General features: G+C 38.9%; 1 protein-coding gene across 1 annotated transcript in view; it reads right to left on the reverse strand.

Moving 5' to 3' along the window:
* LOC131072247 (uncharacterized) overlaps positions 1–17626 on the reverse strand; it is a 231890-nt gene extending 214264 nt beyond the window's left edge. Inside the window, exons 1-6 of the mRNA XM_058008365.2 lie at positions 16764–17626; positions 16465–16682; positions 6451–6547; positions 6236–6337; positions 6012–6071; positions 5722–5800 (exon numbers count right to left, since the gene is read on the reverse strand). Coding sequence (XP_057864348.2) covers positions 5722–5800; positions 6012–6071; positions 6236–6337; positions 6451–6547; positions 16465–16682; positions 16764–16937 — 730 coding nt within the window. The 5' untranslated portion in view covers positions 16938–17626. The remainder of the gene's footprint in view (positions 1–5721; positions 5801–6011; positions 6072–6235; positions 6338–6450; positions 6548–16464; positions 16683–16763) is intronic.
* Between the last annotated feature and the right edge of the window lie 2863 nt (positions 17627–20489).

The following is a 20489-nucleotide window of genomic DNA, read 5'->3' on the forward strand; positions in this document are numbered from 1 at the left end:
CATCCTCTGAACTGGGGTCCTTGGGTGATGAAGTAACCTCTGGCCTCTTGATTGGGATCTTTTCTCTTGTCCTTTTCGACGTTCGAGTCCCCCTATTGGCTCTTGCTTTCTTTCTCTTCTTTTCAGGTTTCTCAACCTCTTCTCTTGGCGTGCTTGATGTTCCTTCGTCTTCTGAAGACTGGGAATCGAGACTACCCATCAAATTATATGTGAATTGGGTTCCTTCATGGGTTAGCCTCTCTATTTGTTGGGATAACGAGATATCTGTGTACCTTCTTGGACCCTTCATGACAGCTTCAAAATTTTATGGTCCCGAGTCCAATCAATGGCTGGCGGGAGGTCCTTGACTGCTTCAAATTCTTGGACTTGCAAGCAATTTCCATAGTCTGTTACCTGATCCGGAACCTGGCAGTATTCATAAAGTTGCATTTGTTGAACACTCAACCTTGAATATTCCCATCGACGGAACTCAAAGTCATCTGAACAATTGCTCCTCGGCTTCTTTAAGTGCACATCAAGGTTACCTATGATCATAGAGAAGGTTAATCCTGACTGCTTTTTGTCCCTAAGTATGCTACCTGTTGGGTGTGCTTGCCTTGCTACCTCCATGAGGACTAATCTATCTGATGGGTAACGCGGAAGCCGATACGGTGTTCCCTCGAAGCCAGCTATTCTAATGTAGGTGAATCTGGGGAACTGGATGAACCATGCACCGTATTTCTAGATCAGGGTGGTAGCCTGCTTTGACAGCTTCATGTGCAACCCTCCTTGCATCAATCTGACTATGCGCATTGTAAAAGCGTCATTGACCCGCTCATATTGACCAATCGCATATGCAATGTTGTTCTTTTCTCTTTGGGCTACGTCATAGTAATGCAACTGAGGATAGCAGTTGTATACTTTACCTGATTTGGCCCATTCCCAATCTTACCAACGGCTGATGTTGAGCAAACATATAGACCAGGTAGGAGGTCATAGCGAAGTACCTCTTCTCTTCGAGCTCAACCAACTGTGTATGAATATTATCGCTGATGATTTGAGCCCAGTCAAACTTAGATTTCCCAGCGAAGACTTGTTCAGTGAAGTAGAACATCCATTCCTCAAAGAGATTGGATTGCGGAAGTCCCATGACCCAGCTCAACAAGGTAACCATATCGCCATACTCATTGTGGAAATCGCTTATGTGGGTCTTCTTACCAATCCTCGTGCTTGGGGGTCTTCTTTCTTTGAACCACTCTTCCTTTATCAATGTTTTGCACGGAGCAGGATCCTTGTCACGTAATTTGGGCTTCATCAATGGTTACAGCAGTGGGATTATCAGAAAACGGGATATCAAATGCTTCCCCAATGGCTTCAGGTGTGAAGTCGGCCATTACCATCCCTTTCAACACCACCAATCTGGTTTCCGACTGATAATGCTTGGCGGCTTCAACTACTAGTTCATAATTTTGCACGCCAGTAGGAAACCAACAACTTGAGCAATACCACTCTCCAACATCCGTCCGGGCTTGCCATAGGTGTTAGGAGAGTATACCCTATTCTTGAAATCTTGAATATCAATAAGTCCCAAGTCTGTATCTCCTGTATTATCCCACACACTTTGGACCTTGGACTCTTTGACTCCTCCTTGGTACTGGTACTTCATTTTTTCGAACTTGCGGAGAATGTCAGCTTTGGAAGTTCGTGATGCTCCGGTTGCGTCAGGTGCCTTTGAAGACTCTGTCGCTGATTTAGGCATTTATCCTGCACAGCCGAACACAAATTATGAGGCAAGCCTTAATGCGAAAATATGGGTTAGCAGTGCCAGAAGACGGCGTTAGCGCATAAGAATTGTTAAATGGCAAGATAGCTTAAAACTTGAACGCATGCTTAAAACGAGATATTCAAATTTTGCGCTTGGCGAATGAATGCAATTTGAAGTTGAAAATCGGTTGGTTTGGAGGAACAAATTTTCAAAATGTTACTACTGATTGCTGATGGTGAGAAGTTGCAAACGTTATTGGATTGCATGAATGAGCATTTTGAATGTTCAATTGTTTCGCACTTAATGTTTCAAAGATGATCGTGCTTGCAATTATCCAGAAAGACGATCCTATGTGTTTTGGACTCTTGGAAAGTTTGAATTTTGAAAGTTGTTAGTCGTTGATATTGAATGAGCGTCTTTAAACGATGCCGCTCCCTATGCTACTAATTTGGAAATTGAAAAAGATTTCAGTTTAAAAGTGTTTTGTTAAAGGGAGATTCAAACATTTCAGAGGCGCTTGGAACGATGCTCCAATTAGGCTTGAAACCTCTAAAGTTTGCCTAAGTTCGAAATTTCAGTCTGAAGGCCGATTTTACTGTTGGTTGTTGTTTGATGTTTTCTTAAATTATAACCTTCAAAGTTTCGCTTATTTACATTTGCATTCTAACCCTAGGTTAACTATCATCACCATTTTGCTCAAATTTTAATCATTTGAAGGAGAAATTCAAACTTACCTGGCGATTTTTTTTTTCAAATGATTTTAGCTAAAGAGAGGCCCCTTCTGCGAACTTGGAGATTTTAACTTGCCCCTTGCGTGATTTGAATCTGCTCTTGACTTCGGCCCTATAAAGTTCTTTGCGATTTCAAAATTTCTAATCTTTTTGGCTCAGAAGACCTCTCCGCGCGACTTGGTTATTGGCCTTCAGCTCGAATGATTCACGGCTTAACTGAAGGTTTTGCACGACTTTAAACTCTACTGCTTTTCGGCCTTCAAGCCGATTTTGTGAACTTCTGAACATTTTCCCCTCTTCGATGGTTTTGCGCGAATATGAACTCCCTCATCACTTAAATGAATAAAATGCGCGAATTTAAACTCTCTTGAATGATCTTCTCACCTTTTCGGCTTCTTAGCTGATTTTGAGAGCCTTGAAATGTTATTCTCCTGTACAAATTTACTTTGGTTTGTTTTTGGCTTAATAGCGCGACTTAGGCAAAAATGCGAACTCAAATCCGATGGTGTGATTATGAACCTTTCATCAATTTTGGCCTAGGTCGCGAAAATGCGAACTTGCGTTGCTTTCGGCTTCCAAGACGATTTTGCGAGCTTCCATCTTATTTTTCAGCTTAGGAGGCCGACTTTGCGCGACTTGGTTTTTGCTTAGATGCCCCTCCTTTTTAAATTTCAGCTTAGGAACGCTTTATGGGAGTTCATGTTGATTTTCGACCCACGGGGCCTTTTTGCAAGTTTGTGTTAGTTGTCTTTGCATTTCGGCCTAGAAGGGCAATTTGCGAACTTGATCTATTATTTCGACCCTTTAAGCCGATTTTGAGATTTGACGTTTTTACTTTTCAGCTTATGAAAGGTTTTGAGAGACTCGAACTTTGTTTGAGCTTCAACGCAATTTTCCTTTTGAAATGATTTTCGGACCTTGAAGAAAGATTGCACGATTTTGAAACTTTGATGATTTTCAAATTTCGGGCCAAAGGGACGTTTTACAAACTTGTCTCACATTTTAGGTTTATAGGCCGATTTGTGCTTCTTTGTCTGAAATTTCGGCCTTGAAGGCCATTTTTTTGAGGGATTTAGCTCGCACTTTGGGCCACTTGGCCAATTTTAGCTTTTGAGTGGGTTTAAAGACCCATTTTCAACTCGCATTTTTACCTATTAGGCCGATTTTTTATTTTAAGTTGTATTTGGACTAGAATTTCGGCCTTCTAGGCCAACTTTTGACTCCTTGGCTCATGTTTTTTGCTCATGAAGCCGATTTTGAACTTAGGCATTCTTAAGTTCATTTAGGCCTAAAAGGCTATCTTGGGAGTCTTCTCAATTTCCTTGCTCACTTGTCTCAACCGGCTTCAGGATTGAAACCTGCCCACGATGGCGACGTCGACTTGACAATATTTGTGATTCTACCTCAAGCTCTTCATTCATATTTCCCTTTGCGAACGAAATCGTGATCAACTTTCAAGGTGAATTCTCTAGGACTTAAGACTCAGGCTAGCTCAATCTCATGTCAGATCATCTCCTTAATGCCTCAAATTCCTCACTATTGCAACTCCTCTCTGTGAATTTACCCAAAACTTCCTACTTAGGACTTGAGCGAGGACAATATGAGAAAACAAAAAAAGAAGGGGGGGGGGGGGACCCTGTCGACGACGGGGATTGTGTGCAAGGCACAACAGTTCCCTCCTATCATATCTCTACATTCGCATTTGCGCTATTTGTGCAACATCTTTCCAGCGAGGGGTTGGAGTAAGATGAAAGATTATAAAACATCTTTGTTGCTTGGCTAGGTTGAAATGTTTAGATAGAAAGAACCTCATGAGTGGCCTCTTGGGGGATCTCATGAGGATAGGCAAGAGCTTGGAAATATTTTGTTAGGTAGATTATGTGGCTCCTTGGAAGAGAGACATACTCTTGCTTGGGGCACCCAAAAGGTAAATTCTTAGTTGCTTTGGGTAATCAAGAGCTAGATAGATAGAGTCATGGGAACGTTGGGGTCACTTGGTGGAAACAAGTGTGGAGTAATATTTTTTGGCCCAAATGCAATTAGTTCATGTGGTTGGTTGTTTAGAATAGATGTCTCACCTAGGATGGTTTGAGAAAGAGAGGATTTCATGGTCCTTCTATATGCCTTCTTTGCAATCATTGTGAGGAGGGTTCCTCTCATCTCTTTTTCTCTTGTCCCTTCTCTAGGGAAATTTGGTACTGTTGGTGGGGGTTTTAGAATAAGGCTTGTCTCCATGCCTCCTCCTTGGTTGAGTTCTTGGGCATTTTGGGAAATCTCCTACTAAGACTCCTTTTCTCCATATTGCTTGGAATATAGGTCGTTCCTTTATTCTTTGGTAGCTTTGGTTGGAAAGGAATAGAAGGATTTTTCGGGACAAAAGAATGCTAATTCATCAATTATGGATGTGCATATCAATGGACTGCAGGAAACCTTTCTATCTGCCCATGTGTATCCAAATGATTTGGTTGTCATTCAGAGGTTGGGTCTAGAGGGATGTAAGAGGAGGCCCCCCTCTACTAAGGGTGGTTGTCAAGTTAAGAGCAAGGTTCAACAAGATGGCTCCTAGTTGACCCCCCCCCCCGCTTCTCCCCACGTAACGAAATTTTGAAGGTAAACACTGATGGATCGTCTAGAGGTTATCTCGGACATGCTGGGATCGGAGGAGTTGGTAGAGACAGTTTTGGAGTTGCTTAGTTCTTCTAATAATTTTATTGAAGCTGTTGCTATTCTTTATGCTTTGGAGAGATGTTGTGCCCTGGGATGGAGAAGAGTCATCTATAAATCTGATCATAAATTTTTGTTGACATGCTGAATAAATGGCAGTTGGAAGGAGTGAATTGGCAATTAGCTTTGGTGGTCAATCAGATTGTGAGGATTTGCAGATCAGTGCACTCTGTTACCTTTTGCCACATTCCTCGGGAATGGAACAAGGTTGCAGGTTGTTTGGCAAAATGGGCCTTTGAGCAGATGGGAATGTGGAATGTTGGGGATTGGGTACTCTTATCCTTGGAGTACTCTTGAACTCTGGAGGATTTAGTTATGGAAGAGATGAGAAATTATTTAGGTGGTTTGGATGAGCTCTAATTGGTTGGTTTCTTTGGTGTTTGGCCTGATGCTTTGCCTGCTGGCCCTGTTTCTTTTGTAATGTTCTTTGTTGATTAATGAATTTTTACCTCTTTTCAAAAATTAAAAAGATTTAGCACTTTGGAGTGTGGAAGTGTAGTTGTATGTAATAGAAAAGAGTACCTTGTTCCACTGTTGAAATACTTTCTACAAAGCAATTCGTTTTAGTCTTACAACCTCTTCTCTCAAGCTCCTCCAAAACCTGCTATTGGAGGAATTTGCTTTAATTTATAGCTTTACAAGATTGTCATGCATTTCAAAAAATATGTTTCTTGTCAATTCAAATATAATTTATATTTTTTAAATTTCTCATGAAATATCATTTCTAAAATATGTTTGTTTGTTTGAGGTTAGTTAACTCTTAAACAATGTTAAGTTTGAATAAAGAGACTTGATTTGAAGCTTTATTGCACCTTATTCACGTATGTATGGGAGCGCCCCTTGACCGTAAGCCACTGTGGTCGACCAAAGATCTGCACTTCACCAACTATCAGTATTATAAAATTAATTCCTGCAAAAAAATCTTATAACTAACCATCTTTGATTGAAAAATGTTATGGCCTTCGAAAGATACAACCTTCAAATATTGTCTAAAAGAATAGATAATAATTTATAACATTTCAGTAGAAAAAAAAACCTGGAGGAGGTGATGATTGTGGCAAAAAGAAAGCACCGATGCAGCTGAAAAGCCCTTGACCATGTTGAAAGAACACGACCAAATTGATGCACAAATGGGATTCTATGATGGGTTGATTTTCCAAAAAGTATCAAAAGTTTCATCGATGTGCATATTTTATAAATGCGATATTATTTAAATATTTTGTTCAATAGTCTTGTATAAAATTCATTTACCAAGTAAGCGTCCCTGAATTTGTTTGAGTATCCATTCAACTTGATAAACTCCTCCAATGTTTCATTGCCATTATTACTAGGATCGCTCTCAAGGTACCTACCATTTCCATTTCAAAGATTAGTTAAAACTATCTAAAGTGCCATCTCTATAGAAAAGAAAATGTAGCATGACACATGATTAACAGATAGCAACGTTCTTTATATCCTTTTTGCTTGAAACTAATAATAAAGGTATAGTCATTCAACATAGATATGGATTTTGGCAATGGAAATGTTGTTCATTGTAATGAGTAGATCAAAGAAAGAAAAGATGCAATCTTGTTATGGCATCCATATAATCTTTGAATCAATTACTTAACCATTCAAGTCAAACATAAAATGAGCTGCAATTTTACAATTTATAATGCCTAAATAGTTTTTTTATATAAATAATAAATTAAGAATATGCTCAAAATGATAAAGAAAGCCTTCAAAGTCATTCATGAGCATTAAAGTAACGAATTCAATAACCCATAAAAATTTAAAATGACAAAAAGAACTCAATTGCATACAATAATTGAGTTTTAGTAATAAATTAAATCTATGTATTTGGTCCTTCATTTGTATATTACTTAGGACCCGTATCTTTATGTTGACTAGGACATTAGGTAGGAAGACTTTGTATCTGAAAATAGTTAGTTGAAGGAGTTGACAAAATGGTGTGATTACATTTGAATACCTCTTATCCCATAAAATAGAGAGATGATGAATGGAATAACCTTCTATCTCTAACTTATCTCTTTCATCCTGGCAGCTATTTAATCATGTGTGTGTGTTGCCCCCGTTTTTGGACAAAAATTTTTTTATACTTTGTGTCAAATGTTATGTTGGGTCATTCCTAATCGTAATTTCCCCAAGTGTTTCAAATTTTGAGTTACTTAAGTCAGTTATGTTCTTGCAGTTAAAAGGGGGAGCATGAGCACTTGCATGTGCCAGTGGTTACTCTGATTAGGGGCTGCTTGCTTGATGCAAAGGAATTCTCTTCATTCACAATACGTGGTTAGCAAACCTTCCAAAAGGAGGTTTATTTTGGACGAAACAAAAAAACATTCACTGCACATTAGTTGTAGCTACAGGGAACATTGTTTCTTGGGTATTTTGTGTTAGGATAATTAAAACTATGTTGTCATATTGTAAATCAGATCTTCTGTAAGTGTTTTGTTTTTCAATGGATATTTATTGAGAGTTGTATAGTGTTGGTTTTTGTAACTAGGTAGAAAAATAAAATAATAAGTTAATCGGATTCCAATTGCCTTAAAGGCAACATTGGAATCCGATAACAAGGTTGGGCCCTTCTCTCCCCTTACACGCCAAGCACAAAAGAAACGTATGCTTCCATTATAGGGCCGACCCTATATTGTAACGTGTGAAGTTAAGCCCTAAGTGGGTAGCATTGTACACTCCAAACGTGTGAACCTATCCACAACATTGTAATATGCAAAAATCAATATGTAGCGTGCAAAATGGTTTTGGCGCCCAAGGTTAAATGGGTCGACTTAGAGATAAGTCCAAAAGATGAACCCCATATATATACAAGCCACTTGCAAGGCTTAAATATACAATTACATTATGCGAATTCTTCCGATTTGAGAAGTGCGAAATATCTCTGCTCCTTATAGTGCGAATTCTTCCTCCAAAGGTCAGCAAGGTCTCCTTCACATTAGTGAAGACAAATAATGATGATCAGTGAATACCTCTGCTCTACAAAGTGCAATTCTGATTGTTGAATTGCAAGGAAGGTGCTGCGAAATACTTCTGTTGGTGGTGTGAAATACTACAGTTTGCTGCAAAGAAAGCAAACAAGTTGAAGCCCTTGAATCACACACAAATATGCTGTTATGAGATAAGTTTGTTTTCAGCTGATAATTGTGCCCTAGCTGGGTTGTTATTGTACTTACAATTCACTATAACATAATCAGATCTGAGGCTCTGTTGTTGCTGGGTTTTTCCTCCAAGTGGGAGGTTTTGCTAGGGTATTTGTGTCTCTGTGTTCATTTTGTTTATCTCTATTTATCAGCAAACAATCTAATTAGGAGCTAATTATGATTTATGAGTTCTTATAGTAATCTGAAAGGCTAATTTCAACATGGTATCAGAGCTCTAGGTTCGTATAGAGGTTGTGATCAGATTTGTGCTCCTATCTAACCTGTTGTTCAAAGGTTTAGTCCTCATGGCTTCTTATATCAGGGCTGAAGATAGGTTGGAAGGTCACACAAATTACTCTTCTTGGAAGGTCAAGATAATGATGGCATTGAATGATCTTGCTGAATATGTTGGCAAGAATGCTAAGGAACCTGAGGATGAAAGTGAGAAAGATGATTGGAAGAAGAAGGACTTCCAAGCTCAAAGGATAATAATAGACTCCGTCAAAAATCACTTGGTGCCATCCATCTCCATGAAGAAGACCGCTAGGGAGATGTTCACCACATTAGAAAAGATGTATGAAGTCAACAATACCAGCTACATACTTGCTTTAAGGAATCAGCTCTCTTACATCAAATTAGAGAAAGAAGAACTTGTTGCTGCTTACTTCATGAGAATCTCTGAGCTAAGAGATCAGCTTGCTGCCATTGGGAAGAGCGTTGAAGAAAGTGACTTGTCTATGATTTCCCTAAATGGTCTTCCTCCCTCTTGGAAACCGTTTGTTCAAGGAATCAATGCCAGAGTTGAGCTTCCTAAGTTTGATCAATTTATGGAAGATTGCATTCAAGAAGAATCTCGGCTGGCTGCGAAAGGAAAAATTAAGAACCCTTATGATGAGCAACTTGTCCTCTTGGCTAAGAAGGAAGGCAACCATTGGAAGAAGAATGATCTCAAGAGAAATAAAGATTTCAGCTCTGCTACCCCTCATTCAAGGAAGAGACCAAGAGACTTGTCTCACATCCGATGCTTCTGATGCAACAAGCTTGGCCACTTTGCAAGGGACTGTCAAACTTAGGAGGAGCAAGAAGATGCAAACATAAATGAAGTATCAAATCCCCACAATCGTGAAGATTTCCTCGTTTGATCTATTGGTTTGTTGATCCATCCTTAAGTTAAAACTTCTGATCTTGTTGTTTTATTTCAGTGATGATGTATTGGAAACTAATCCTTACAGCTGTTCTACAAGGAAAATTATCAGGTTTACAAGCATGATCCAAGAAGGCCCACTTCAGCTCATGCCATCAGATCTAGATTTGAAAGTCTATTCAAACTTTCAAACTTTCTCCTTATTAAGGATACAAATTTGATAAATTCTATTTTAGATTTAGGATTGGTTCCAACTTTAAGTCAGGAAATTTGTTGTGGATTTATCATCTAGATAGGGTTTTAGAAGGAGCCTCATCATACTGTCAAAATTCCTTATTTCAGTAAATCTTATTGCTGGTTTTCTAAAACTTTGTGTTTCATCTCTAATGATGGATTTAATAGAATATGTCTAATGTATGATCTCTACTTGATTATAGCAAAGTTATTTCCTTTCTTCTATCATATTTTATGTTGAAACTAACGAGTGTTCTTGTTTTATTCTATGATACACTGGGTGTATCATCCACCCTCTGCGGAGTGCAAGGTGATAGTTCTTTCTTACCCTCTGCGGAGTGCAAGGTGAGTCCACCCTATGCGGAGTGCAAGGTGGTAATTCTTTCTCACCCTCTACGGAGTGCAAGGTGGTAATTCTTTCTCACCCTCTACGGAGTGCAAGGTGAGTTCACCTTCTACGGTGTGGCAACTCGTTCTTCTCAGTGGAGAAGCTTATTGTATCCTTTCTGGTTGTGCATGATTCATGTTGTATGTTTATGTATATATCTAAGTATTCATTCTTGCAGGAATGCATAAGGAAAGGTCTCTTTCTTCCTTTCTGGATGTGCATGATGAAAGATCATGAAATACTGATGATATATGCAGGTCCCAGGAAGTGTGAAGCTATGAAGTTTTGGATTCATCCTTTGTAGGCATTGCAAGAGGAATTTCATGGAAAGGTCCATATTGTGTACACTTGTGTTCAAATTGCATATTGTACGTATTACTTAGGGCTAGGCCCTAATCATGTAATCTGGTTGAAAGATTCTGATTATGTATTTATTTTCCTCCCTAGTTAAGAGGGAGTGTTGGTTTTTGTAACTAAGTAGAAAAATAAAATAATAAGTTAATCGGATTCCAATTGCCTTAAAGGCAACATTAGAATCCAATAACAAGGTTGGGCCCTTCTCTCCCCTTACACGCCAAGCACAAAAGAAACGTATGCTTCCATTATAGGGCCGACCCTATATTGTAATGTGTGAAGTTAAGCCCTAAGTGGGCGGCATTGTACACTCCAAACGTGTGAACTTATCCACAACATTGTAATATGCAAAAATCAATATGTAGCGTGCAAAATGGTTTTGGCGCCCAAGTTAAATGGGCCGACTTAGAGATAAGTCCAAAAGATGAACCCCATATATATACAAGCCACTTGCAAGGCTTAAATATACAATTACATTATGCGAATTATTCTAATTTGAGAAGTGCAAAATATCTCTGCTCCTTATAGTGCGAATTCTTCCTCCAAAGGTAAGCAAGGTCTCCTTCGCATTAGCGAAGACAAATAATGATGATTAGTGAATACCTCTGCTCTGCAAAGTGCAATTCTGATTGTTGAATTGCAAGGAGGAAGGTGGTGCGAAATAATTCTGTTGGTGGTGCGAAATACTACAGTCTGCTACAAAGATAGCAAACAAGTTGAAGCCCTTGAATCACACACAAATCTGCTGTTATGAGATAAGTTTGTTTTCAGCTGATAATTGTGCCCTGGGTGGGTTGTTATTGTACTTACAATTTACTATAACATAATCAGATTTGAGGATCTGTTGTTGCTGGGTTTTTCCTCCAAGAGAGAGGTTTTGCTAGGGTATTTGTGTCTCTGTGTTCATTTTGTTTATCTCTATTTATCAACAAACAATCTAATTAGGAGCTAATTCTGATTTCTGGGTTCTTATATTAATCTGAAAGGCTAATTTCGACATATAGTTCTTTCTGCCTTTTTCTTTTCATTTTGTGGCATTTGTTTTTATCTAAATTAGTATAACTAGATGCAGACTAGATTCAGTGAAGTGTCTGCATCAACCTCTTTCTTGGAAACAACTACATCTTCCTCATGGTAACAACAATCAATAGCTCAATTCACTAGAGTACAGTTTGAAGCTTTTAGCTGAGGATCAAAGGATACAATCACAAATTTGCAAGCAAGCAAAATGAAACTTCTAGTAATAAAATTTCCATAGTACACAAAGCTTCAACAGTAGATACACAAAATTTCAAAAAGCTGAGACAATCACAAAATTTGATATGAAAAGGAGGTATTCTCGTACACTTTTGTTGCATCAACCCTTTCTTTTCAGTAGCTTCAACACTAGATACAAGTACCTCAATGTATGGGTCAGATCTATATACTTCATTATCTGCTTGAAGGTTACAAAAGATTAATGAATATGGGAACTTTCTTGTGCTGGTAGGGCTTGAAAACTTATAAAATAGAAAAAGTTTAAAGGTTGTTTATATTCTCCTTTGATGTTCACCTGTCTACTTTTGTATTTGTCCATTGTAAATGTGCCTTCATTGGAATGCTACCTGTGTGGATTGTTGAATGCATAGTTGAACTACTTGCCGGGTACTCGGCGAGTTGCAAAAACTTGCCGAGTTTTTCTGCCCGACGAGTATTTACGACTTTTACTCACCGAATTGACTTGCCGAGTTTTTGGCAAGTTTTTGACCAAAACTCGGCGAGTCCGAGTCAAAAAATCGGCCGCCTGTGGATGATAAGGAAAAACGGCACAAAACAGATTCATTTTGTGTTTTTTGATTGGGTTTGGGGTTGAGAAGGGGGAAGGTTGAAGCAATTGTGAGCGCAATTGGAGCTTGTTTGAAGCAATCTACACAAAGAAGAGGAGCAAGTTAGCGTAGAAACGCCTCAATGACCTTGTCTTCGTGCAATATAACCTTTGATTGCGCGTAAGGAAGGTAGAGGAAGTAAAAGGTGGTCCAATTGACTTGGATGATATAGATCCTTACAGTGATTGGACATCACAGGAGTAGCCTCCATTGTTTTCCGAGGGTGAGATCACTGATTTGGAGAGGCAGGCTATGGAGGAGGAGGGGGGTGGATTTGGTTGCACGCTAGATGACGTTGAGGAAGAGGATGAGGATGAGGAGTCATTGCCAGTGCCACAAGAAGGTGGAGACATAGCTTCAGCCATGATGGAGGATGAGCCAGCCATACCAAGCAAGGAGGCTCAGACACTCACACGCCCATTGCAGACTTCTAGGACTGGACCCTCTAGATCTACCTCTCCCAAATTTTTTGCTAGAGCTGGGAAGAGGAAGTTGTAATTGTAATTTGTAATGATGTATTTACTTTTGGTTTTACAAAAGCTATTTAGTATATTGCTTTCAGGCTTCCAGCCATCAGGATTCCTCATGAGGATGCAATTTTGTAGACACTTTGCATTTAAATATATCTAGAATCAGCTTGTTTCTTTTTTGTTGTCATTTATTGACTCATTGGATGCATCTTCTCCTTAAATTTCGCAAAAAAAATGCATTTTTTATTAAATTTAAGCGTGTTTTTAAGTTGCCGGGTTTTTCGCCGAGTTTTTCCGAGTTTTTGCTGAGTTTTTTTCCCAGGGGCTTGGCGAGTTTTGCCGAGAGGCGAGTAGTTCAACTTTGGTTGAATGTACCTCTAGCTACATGAAGCATGAGGATTTGCATACTTGAAAACACATTTACTTGCTGTCTTCTCATGTTCTGTTTTATGTAGTGTTGACGTAGTTGATCTCCTTTCTTGTTTCGTGTTGTTTTGGCTAAACAAAGAGCAAAGGACACAAAGCACAACTTGATCTATTTTTATTCTTTTTAATCTTCTTAATAAGTGTTGAGTTGTGGACTGAAGAACTTTTCCTCTTCAAACTCAGCACATAAAGCAGAAAAATCTTACATTAATGGGTACACTGCAATTTTTTTCTTTTCTCTGCTTGTTCAATTTTTTCTGACATGATTATTTTTAATGAATGGAACTCTCAAGGGAGCACGGAAGTCTCCTTTTCACTTGCTCTTTTCCATATTATTCGAGCCTTAGACAATTTTTAGTGCTGTCTGTTGAGTGTGCACCAACTTCTTTTATGCAATTTCTGATCATAAGCCATCTATTGTTAGCTATCACAGTAATGTTAATCTTTTCAAGTTTACAAATCTGAAGATTCTTTATCTAAGCTTGCATGTTGGATAACATTTTTGCCTGCTATGTTTATGGGTGTGAAACATAATGATCCTATAATTTGCATAGTTAATATGAACCATAGCTGTCATGTATAGCCAAAATAATTGCTATTGATGGACATAATTCTTCAAGTTAAGAAAATTTACACCTATCAGATGTGCATGCATCAGCTCCATGGATTATATCTTGTCATGTTTATCTTGCATTACCCATCATGCAGTCATGACACAATTATAATGGTGTGTAAGCATTAACATGTCAACCTCATCGTTTGATGAGATAAAGGCCTTCATCATTCATTAAGGTGATAGTATAATACTTTATAAAAATGGGAACTATTTTTAGCGTATATAGGGTTATCCCTGATAGAACCACCCTGACTGTTATCATTCACATACAAAACAGCAGCCCTATGTTACATAAATACAATAATCTCTTATGGCAAGATAAGGAGGGCTGAAACATACCTCTTTTAATGAAAAAAGAGCATATATTAAAGTGAAGCATTTAAGCATACAACCAAATCCTGAGAGACACCTTTCACACTTACATTATTCTTAGGATCAATGTACAACACTTTTAGAGGACTGAGGACAAAGAAGAATGTATCTCTAAGTGAGCACCTACTTCTAGAGATCTTCTTCCACCCTGTAGAAGATTACTCTGCAAGAGGAATGAAGCACAATACACAATGGGTAACACTGAAGATTGCTGCCATAAAACATTTAGCATTATAACATAATCATAATGGTATGAAGTGTCACATTTCAAACAGTATCATCATATGAAGAGGCAGTAAAAATTTCTTTCATTAATCAAAAAGCCTAAATTTAGCGTATATAGAAGTAGCCCTAACGAAAACTGTCGTGAAAGTTTACACATAAAAAAGCAGCCCAAAATTATTCTTATGATCAATGCACAATCTTTAGGACACTGACGATTAACAAAGAGTGCTTCTCTATGTGACCACCACCTAACCTTTAAAGACCTGAGTCCAGCCTGAGGGTCACTTTACAAGAGTAAAGAGGCACAATGCCAAAAGTTGTCTAACCCATTTTGTCAACTATGTGACAACTTGCCAGTACCTATTTGTGGTTTAATTGATCAAATATATACTCTAGTAGGCACAAGGTCTCTCCACGGGCTTCTTGGCCTTTTCAATATCAGATGGTCATTGTGTATGAATCATTCTACTGTAGCTATTTACAATACTAACAGAGTGACACAGACCTCATGACTTGATTTTTTTCTTCTTTTTAAACCCATAAATACCAAAGTTGAAAAATTTGGAGTCGGCAATAACTTGGCAAGTCCAAAAGACTTAAACACTAAGAATAAAACTCAGCAATAACTTGGCATTTTAATCAAACATTCTAAAATACATTAATTTTAAAAAATGTTATTCAAAAACATACATATTACTAAATTTGTAGAGCATATTACTGATTTCCAACCTATATAAATCAAAATTAAAGTTTAATACATATCATAGACTTAAAAATGAGTTCAACCTTTAAATGAGTTAAAATGCCACTTCCACTAGCCATGTCATATGTAGAAGTCGTCTCGTCTAAAGAGATTTTTGGCAAGCTGTGCAATAAAAAACATCTAAGTTAGCACACTCAAGAGCTATATCCCAATTCCTCATCACTCCTTCATTGTAATCAAGTTTCTTATCTAACAAGCTATTGTAATAACAAATGGGGTTTTGGGAGTGGAGACCCTAATGGGGTTGAGTGGCAGTGCTCCCACGGGGTTTGGAGGCAACCCCCCTAGTGGGATCAAGGGGCAGCACCCTTTGTGGGGTTGGGGGGCAATGCCCCCAATGGGATCAAGGAGCAGCAGCCTTTGTGTGGGTTTGGGGCAATGCCCCCAACAAGGTCTAGGGGCTTAATATTTGTGATGTGATGAGTTTTATATAAACAGACATTTAATACACTAAACAATGCTTGGCGAAAAAAGATAAAATAATTTATTCTGTAAACTTTGGGCTTAATAATATTGTTAAAATACAAATTTAACTTGGCACATTATTTGGATTTTGCTCATTACAACATCTAAATATTTATAACACTGTCTAAATATGCTTGACTGCGGCACTGAGTCAGAGTAAATTGTGTTAAAGTCAGATACACGTACATAAGGAAATATTTCAGATCATTGGTCTTCCTATAACATAATGACAAGGATTTATTTATTTATTTCAGAAGCATCTGATTAGATTGCTTCAAAATTGTCTCGAAAAACACAGAAACCAATCAATACACTTTATTTTGTGTAAATGGAGAAATCTGTTGAACATTTACTTTGGTTCTTAAGTTTATATTCTCATATGAAGCAATTATTAAGTCCTTGGTTGATTTTCTGTGACAGTTATGGAAGATATTAAACTAACATATTAACGATATGGGCGATTAAGCTCAACCATTAGAATTTTATATAGAGTCTTATCCGATGGAAGAGAGTGTGAATTGTTCATTGATCAAAGTTTTAGGTAAAGATCTAAAAAGTGAAATGTAGGAGATCAAAGTTTAAGATAAAATTCTAGACGTTGAAAGATACAAGAGGGGAAACTGTCAGGAAAGTTCAGGATAAGTCAGGAGTGTCGTAGCAAATGTTTCCAGTTAAGGTGCAAATAGACAAAATAAGCACTACAAAGCAATCACAGTTTTAAGTTGAAACACAAAATTGACAAAGCAGAAAAAGAAAATATATAGCAGATAACAGGCAGATGAGCATACTGAAGAACATCTTGCTTGAACTTGACTATTTCTCTGATCATTTGCCAGAAATAGGGATTCAAAGCATTTGATTTTTGGGCAAATAATCCGGACAGTCCATTGCTGCTGCTCCATTCACACCCCTTGCCATTATCCAGGCTTACAGAGAAGGACATATCAGATAGCTCCAAATCCACTCCAAGCTCTTGGAAAAAGGCCATCAGATTTGAATATGTGACCTGCGTTGCCCCACATTCATTTCATTTTAAAGAGACAATATGTGGATGTAACTAAACCTCGAATAAGAATGCAAAACTTACACGATTACAGATCATGAACCCCAAGTCCATATCAATTCCATCCACACAGAGTGTGCGTGCGTGGCCACCAAAATAATCTTCTTTTTCGTATAAATCCACCTCAACCCCTGCTCGAGCTAGAGTATAAGCAGCCGCCAGGCCACTGATGCCTGCTCCAACCACTGCTACTCTCATTTCTCCTTACTAATCTTTCTTAAGTTACTCAGACGCTTAGAAATCTCAATCTCTTTTCTTCAGATTCCTAACCTGCAGACGTAGCACACTGTGCAGCAAATAACTCTCAGATTTCGTCAGCCTAGCAATCTGCATTACATTTATACAGCACTAGCTTTGAGATACGACGCTTTACGATTACCAACTGTGCAGAATTTCTAGATATCCAAAGTAAGGAAGGAAGAAAGAAGTAATTCCATTAATGCCCACAAGTGACAAGATGTTGGGAAAAGGACAGTCCTGTCGGCCTCCAATTATTTATGAAAGAAGAAGAAAACTGTTTGCCGAAGTATAGCTAACAAGAAACGTGGAAATATATCAAAGCTAAATGAGTAACATCCAAATTTCTTTTTCAATGACCAGCGTTACAGAACATGGAACTCTTATAAAAACGCTTATTCCATTTCTCTCAACTTTACCCAGTCAAAAGCTTCAACACAGTGCCCCTGCACGGCATTGAAAAGAACATTCTTGTGAAAATAATTTTTATTTGAGGCAAGGTGTGTGTGCTAACTTGGTAAGCGATAAGGTATGCGATATCTTGCGGTTCTGCCCATTGGTATTTCCTTTTGAACAGCATTCACAAGATGAAGTTTTTAATAATCCAAAGTTGCTTGCCTAAAACAACAGCAGCTCTAATTACTGAGTGGCGTGCATGGACCAATCACCGATTAAGTTACCCTGCACGTGAGGCTAAAAAGCCCTCTTTTTCTTGTTGTATCCTCATCTAATCATTTATGGTTTGGAAGGGGATCCATGTTGTGCTGGCACTAAATTTTATACGTCGTCATTCTATTCATCTCGTACGATCACAAACTGGCCACGTCGCAACTAGAATACGCACTAAATTTTATACAACGTCATTCTATTCATCTCGTACGATCACAAACTGGCCACGTCGCAACTAGAATAGGCCATTTCCTTCGGTGTCATCTTCCTTTATCATAGAAGATGTAGTTCTTAATTGGGTGATAGGATCATTTCATTCCGAAGTCTTTTGTTCTTTTTTTTTTCATAACAAAGAAAGTCTATGAGACTGAATCCTTAATTGAGCAATGATAATCTCCTTTTTTAAAATTTTCAATCTTATACATATTGTTTTTCTAATGCTTGAAAATTAGACTAAACGATATAACATATTGTTTTTGATTAAAAAAGTAGTGTTAAAGAGTCAATCTTATACATATTGTTTTTCTAATGCTTGAAAATTAGGCTAAATGATATAACATATCTTTTTTATTAAAAAAGCAGCATTAAAGAGGGCACTGACCCTTTACAAAGCCAAAGGCTATCAAATTAAAGAGACCAAGTAGGGGAGCAAATCCCCAAAGAACAAAGTCGAACAGGCCAAACTGACCTGACAAACCATCAACAACCCAACCCAAATCAAGAGGGGGGAGAAAAACCAAGAGGGGGGAGAAAAACCCAGAACTTGACCAAGGGGGGCTTGGGAAAGGGGGTTGGATTTTCCTTTCCTCCTACGACAAACAACCATCCGAGCAACACTATCATTAGGAACTTTCAAAGAAGAATGAAGCGGGGAAGACCTTGCAGGGTCATTGTCAAACTGCTGATGCAGAGCGGCAACAGGCTGTTGTAGCGGAGCAGCAACAAGAGAACAAACGCTAGGAGCAGAGTGAAGGTGAGGAGTAGGAGCAACAAGTGCAGGAACCAAGGGGGAAGGGTCCACCACAATAGTAATATCAACCAAGCCCTCATCAACAGTAAGGGGCACTTCATCATGAGATGAATCAACCGAAACAGAATTTGAAGCATTAATCGTCAAGTGGTCTTCCGTAGCATCTTTCCACCAAGTAGTAGCACCTTTGCGACGAGAGAGAGAACAGTCAGAAGCAAGGTGGCCCATTGAGAAGCACCTTTGACAGCGAAAAGGGAGGCCCTCATAATCCAGTGGTTGGGTCCAAGGCCTATCTCCAACCCTAAGAACCACATCCCTAGGGAGGGCTAGAGATATATCAACATCAATTAAAAAGCAAGCAAAGGTAGAATGACCCATGGAGAACGTGGCATCATCAACCTTCAAGAAGCTGCCAATGGAGTTACCAATGGCCTCAAAACAAGAATGTTCCCAGAAATGGAGGGGGAGATTGGGGAGGTGGACCCAAACCGGACGAACAAAGAGGGATTCCATAAGGGGGTTGAAGGAAGGAGTCCAGGGCTTGATAGAGAAGGAGTGACCCCCCCAAGTCCAAAGCTTTCCCAAAATCAAATCACGCTCATGAGTAGAGGTAAAGGAGGCAACAAAAAACCCCTTAGCACAAGGGAAAAGCTCAATACCATAAGAAACAAGGGGCTTCCAAGAATCACTCACCTAGCGATGAAGGTTTGGGAGGGAAGGCCAAAACCCAGTAAATCTGCAAACTAGAGCGCTGCGTTGATAGAAGTCAACATTCTCCATAACCTCTTGGCCACTAACCACAACAAGAGAGGTCTTGGCACAAGGGAGAGGACGAACTCCCTTAGAAGGTTGGGCAGTAGATTTAGTCACACGGGCAAAGCTACGCTTTCCAGCAAAGGGCTTGGGCAGAGCATCTTCACCCCAAGCATCACCCGTAGCAGCAACAAGGGCCTCCAAATCCAAAAATGGGTCAGCACCAGCTGTGGGGGACCCAACCCGAAACCCCCGCACAGAGGGCGTGGGTGAAGACAAAAGAGAGCCTCCGTCAGCAACCACGGGAGGAGGGAGACCAACACCCTGCAGACCACCAACGACAGAGGCAGAGGGATCCACATCGCCCACCAGGGAGGAGGCAGGGCCACCAGCAGGGGATGCCGAGAGAGAGTCCAGTGAGGGCCACAAAGATCCGCCGCCAGGTACGTCCGCAGTAGCACTGCCCAGCACTGGGTCCAGCGCTGCAAAGAAGTCGTTGCGCAGGGTTTTTCAAAAATGCCTGGGCGGGAGACATTGCGCGGAAAATTCAAAATGGAGAGTTTTGTTGTTATGCATATATAACATATTGTTATTGATTCATGTTTATTTTCTTTTTCATGTCGTAAGTCTAAACTTTTCCTTATTTTTTATAATTAAAAATTAAAAATTCATTTAAGCTGGCATTCTAACTATATATCTCCTTGTGATTTTGTTTCATTTATGCATTCTTCATCTCTTCTAGGCGTAGGTCATCTATTGATCTTTATAATTTTAAAAAAATTATTTTAAGTGACATAATAACTTAGCCATAGCAATTGCCTATAAAGAAAAGTACATGTCTTTGTAAGGATGATTTCATAGGGAACTAAAACTTTAATCCTAAAATTATTTGTTATTAGACACTTTTGGATCCTTTCTATTAACCTCCATTTCAAACTCAACAATCCACTAGCCCATGTTTTTCACCCATTCAACACCATTACTATGACAAGTAACCCTAATAGGGCATCAATAGTCTTCCAATATCATAACTTTGCATTCATACTTAGGGGGAGTGGACACTTTGCATCAATAGTAACCCTAATAAATAAAGACGTTTGTCATTGAAAAGTTTCAAATTA

The sequence above is a fragment of the Cryptomeria japonica genome, chromosome 11 (assembly GCF_030272615.1).
Source record: "Cryptomeria japonica chromosome 11, Sugi_1.0, whole genome shotgun sequence".
NCBI lineage: Eukaryota > Viridiplantae > Streptophyta > Pinopsida > Cupressales > Cupressaceae > Cryptomeria > Cryptomeria japonica.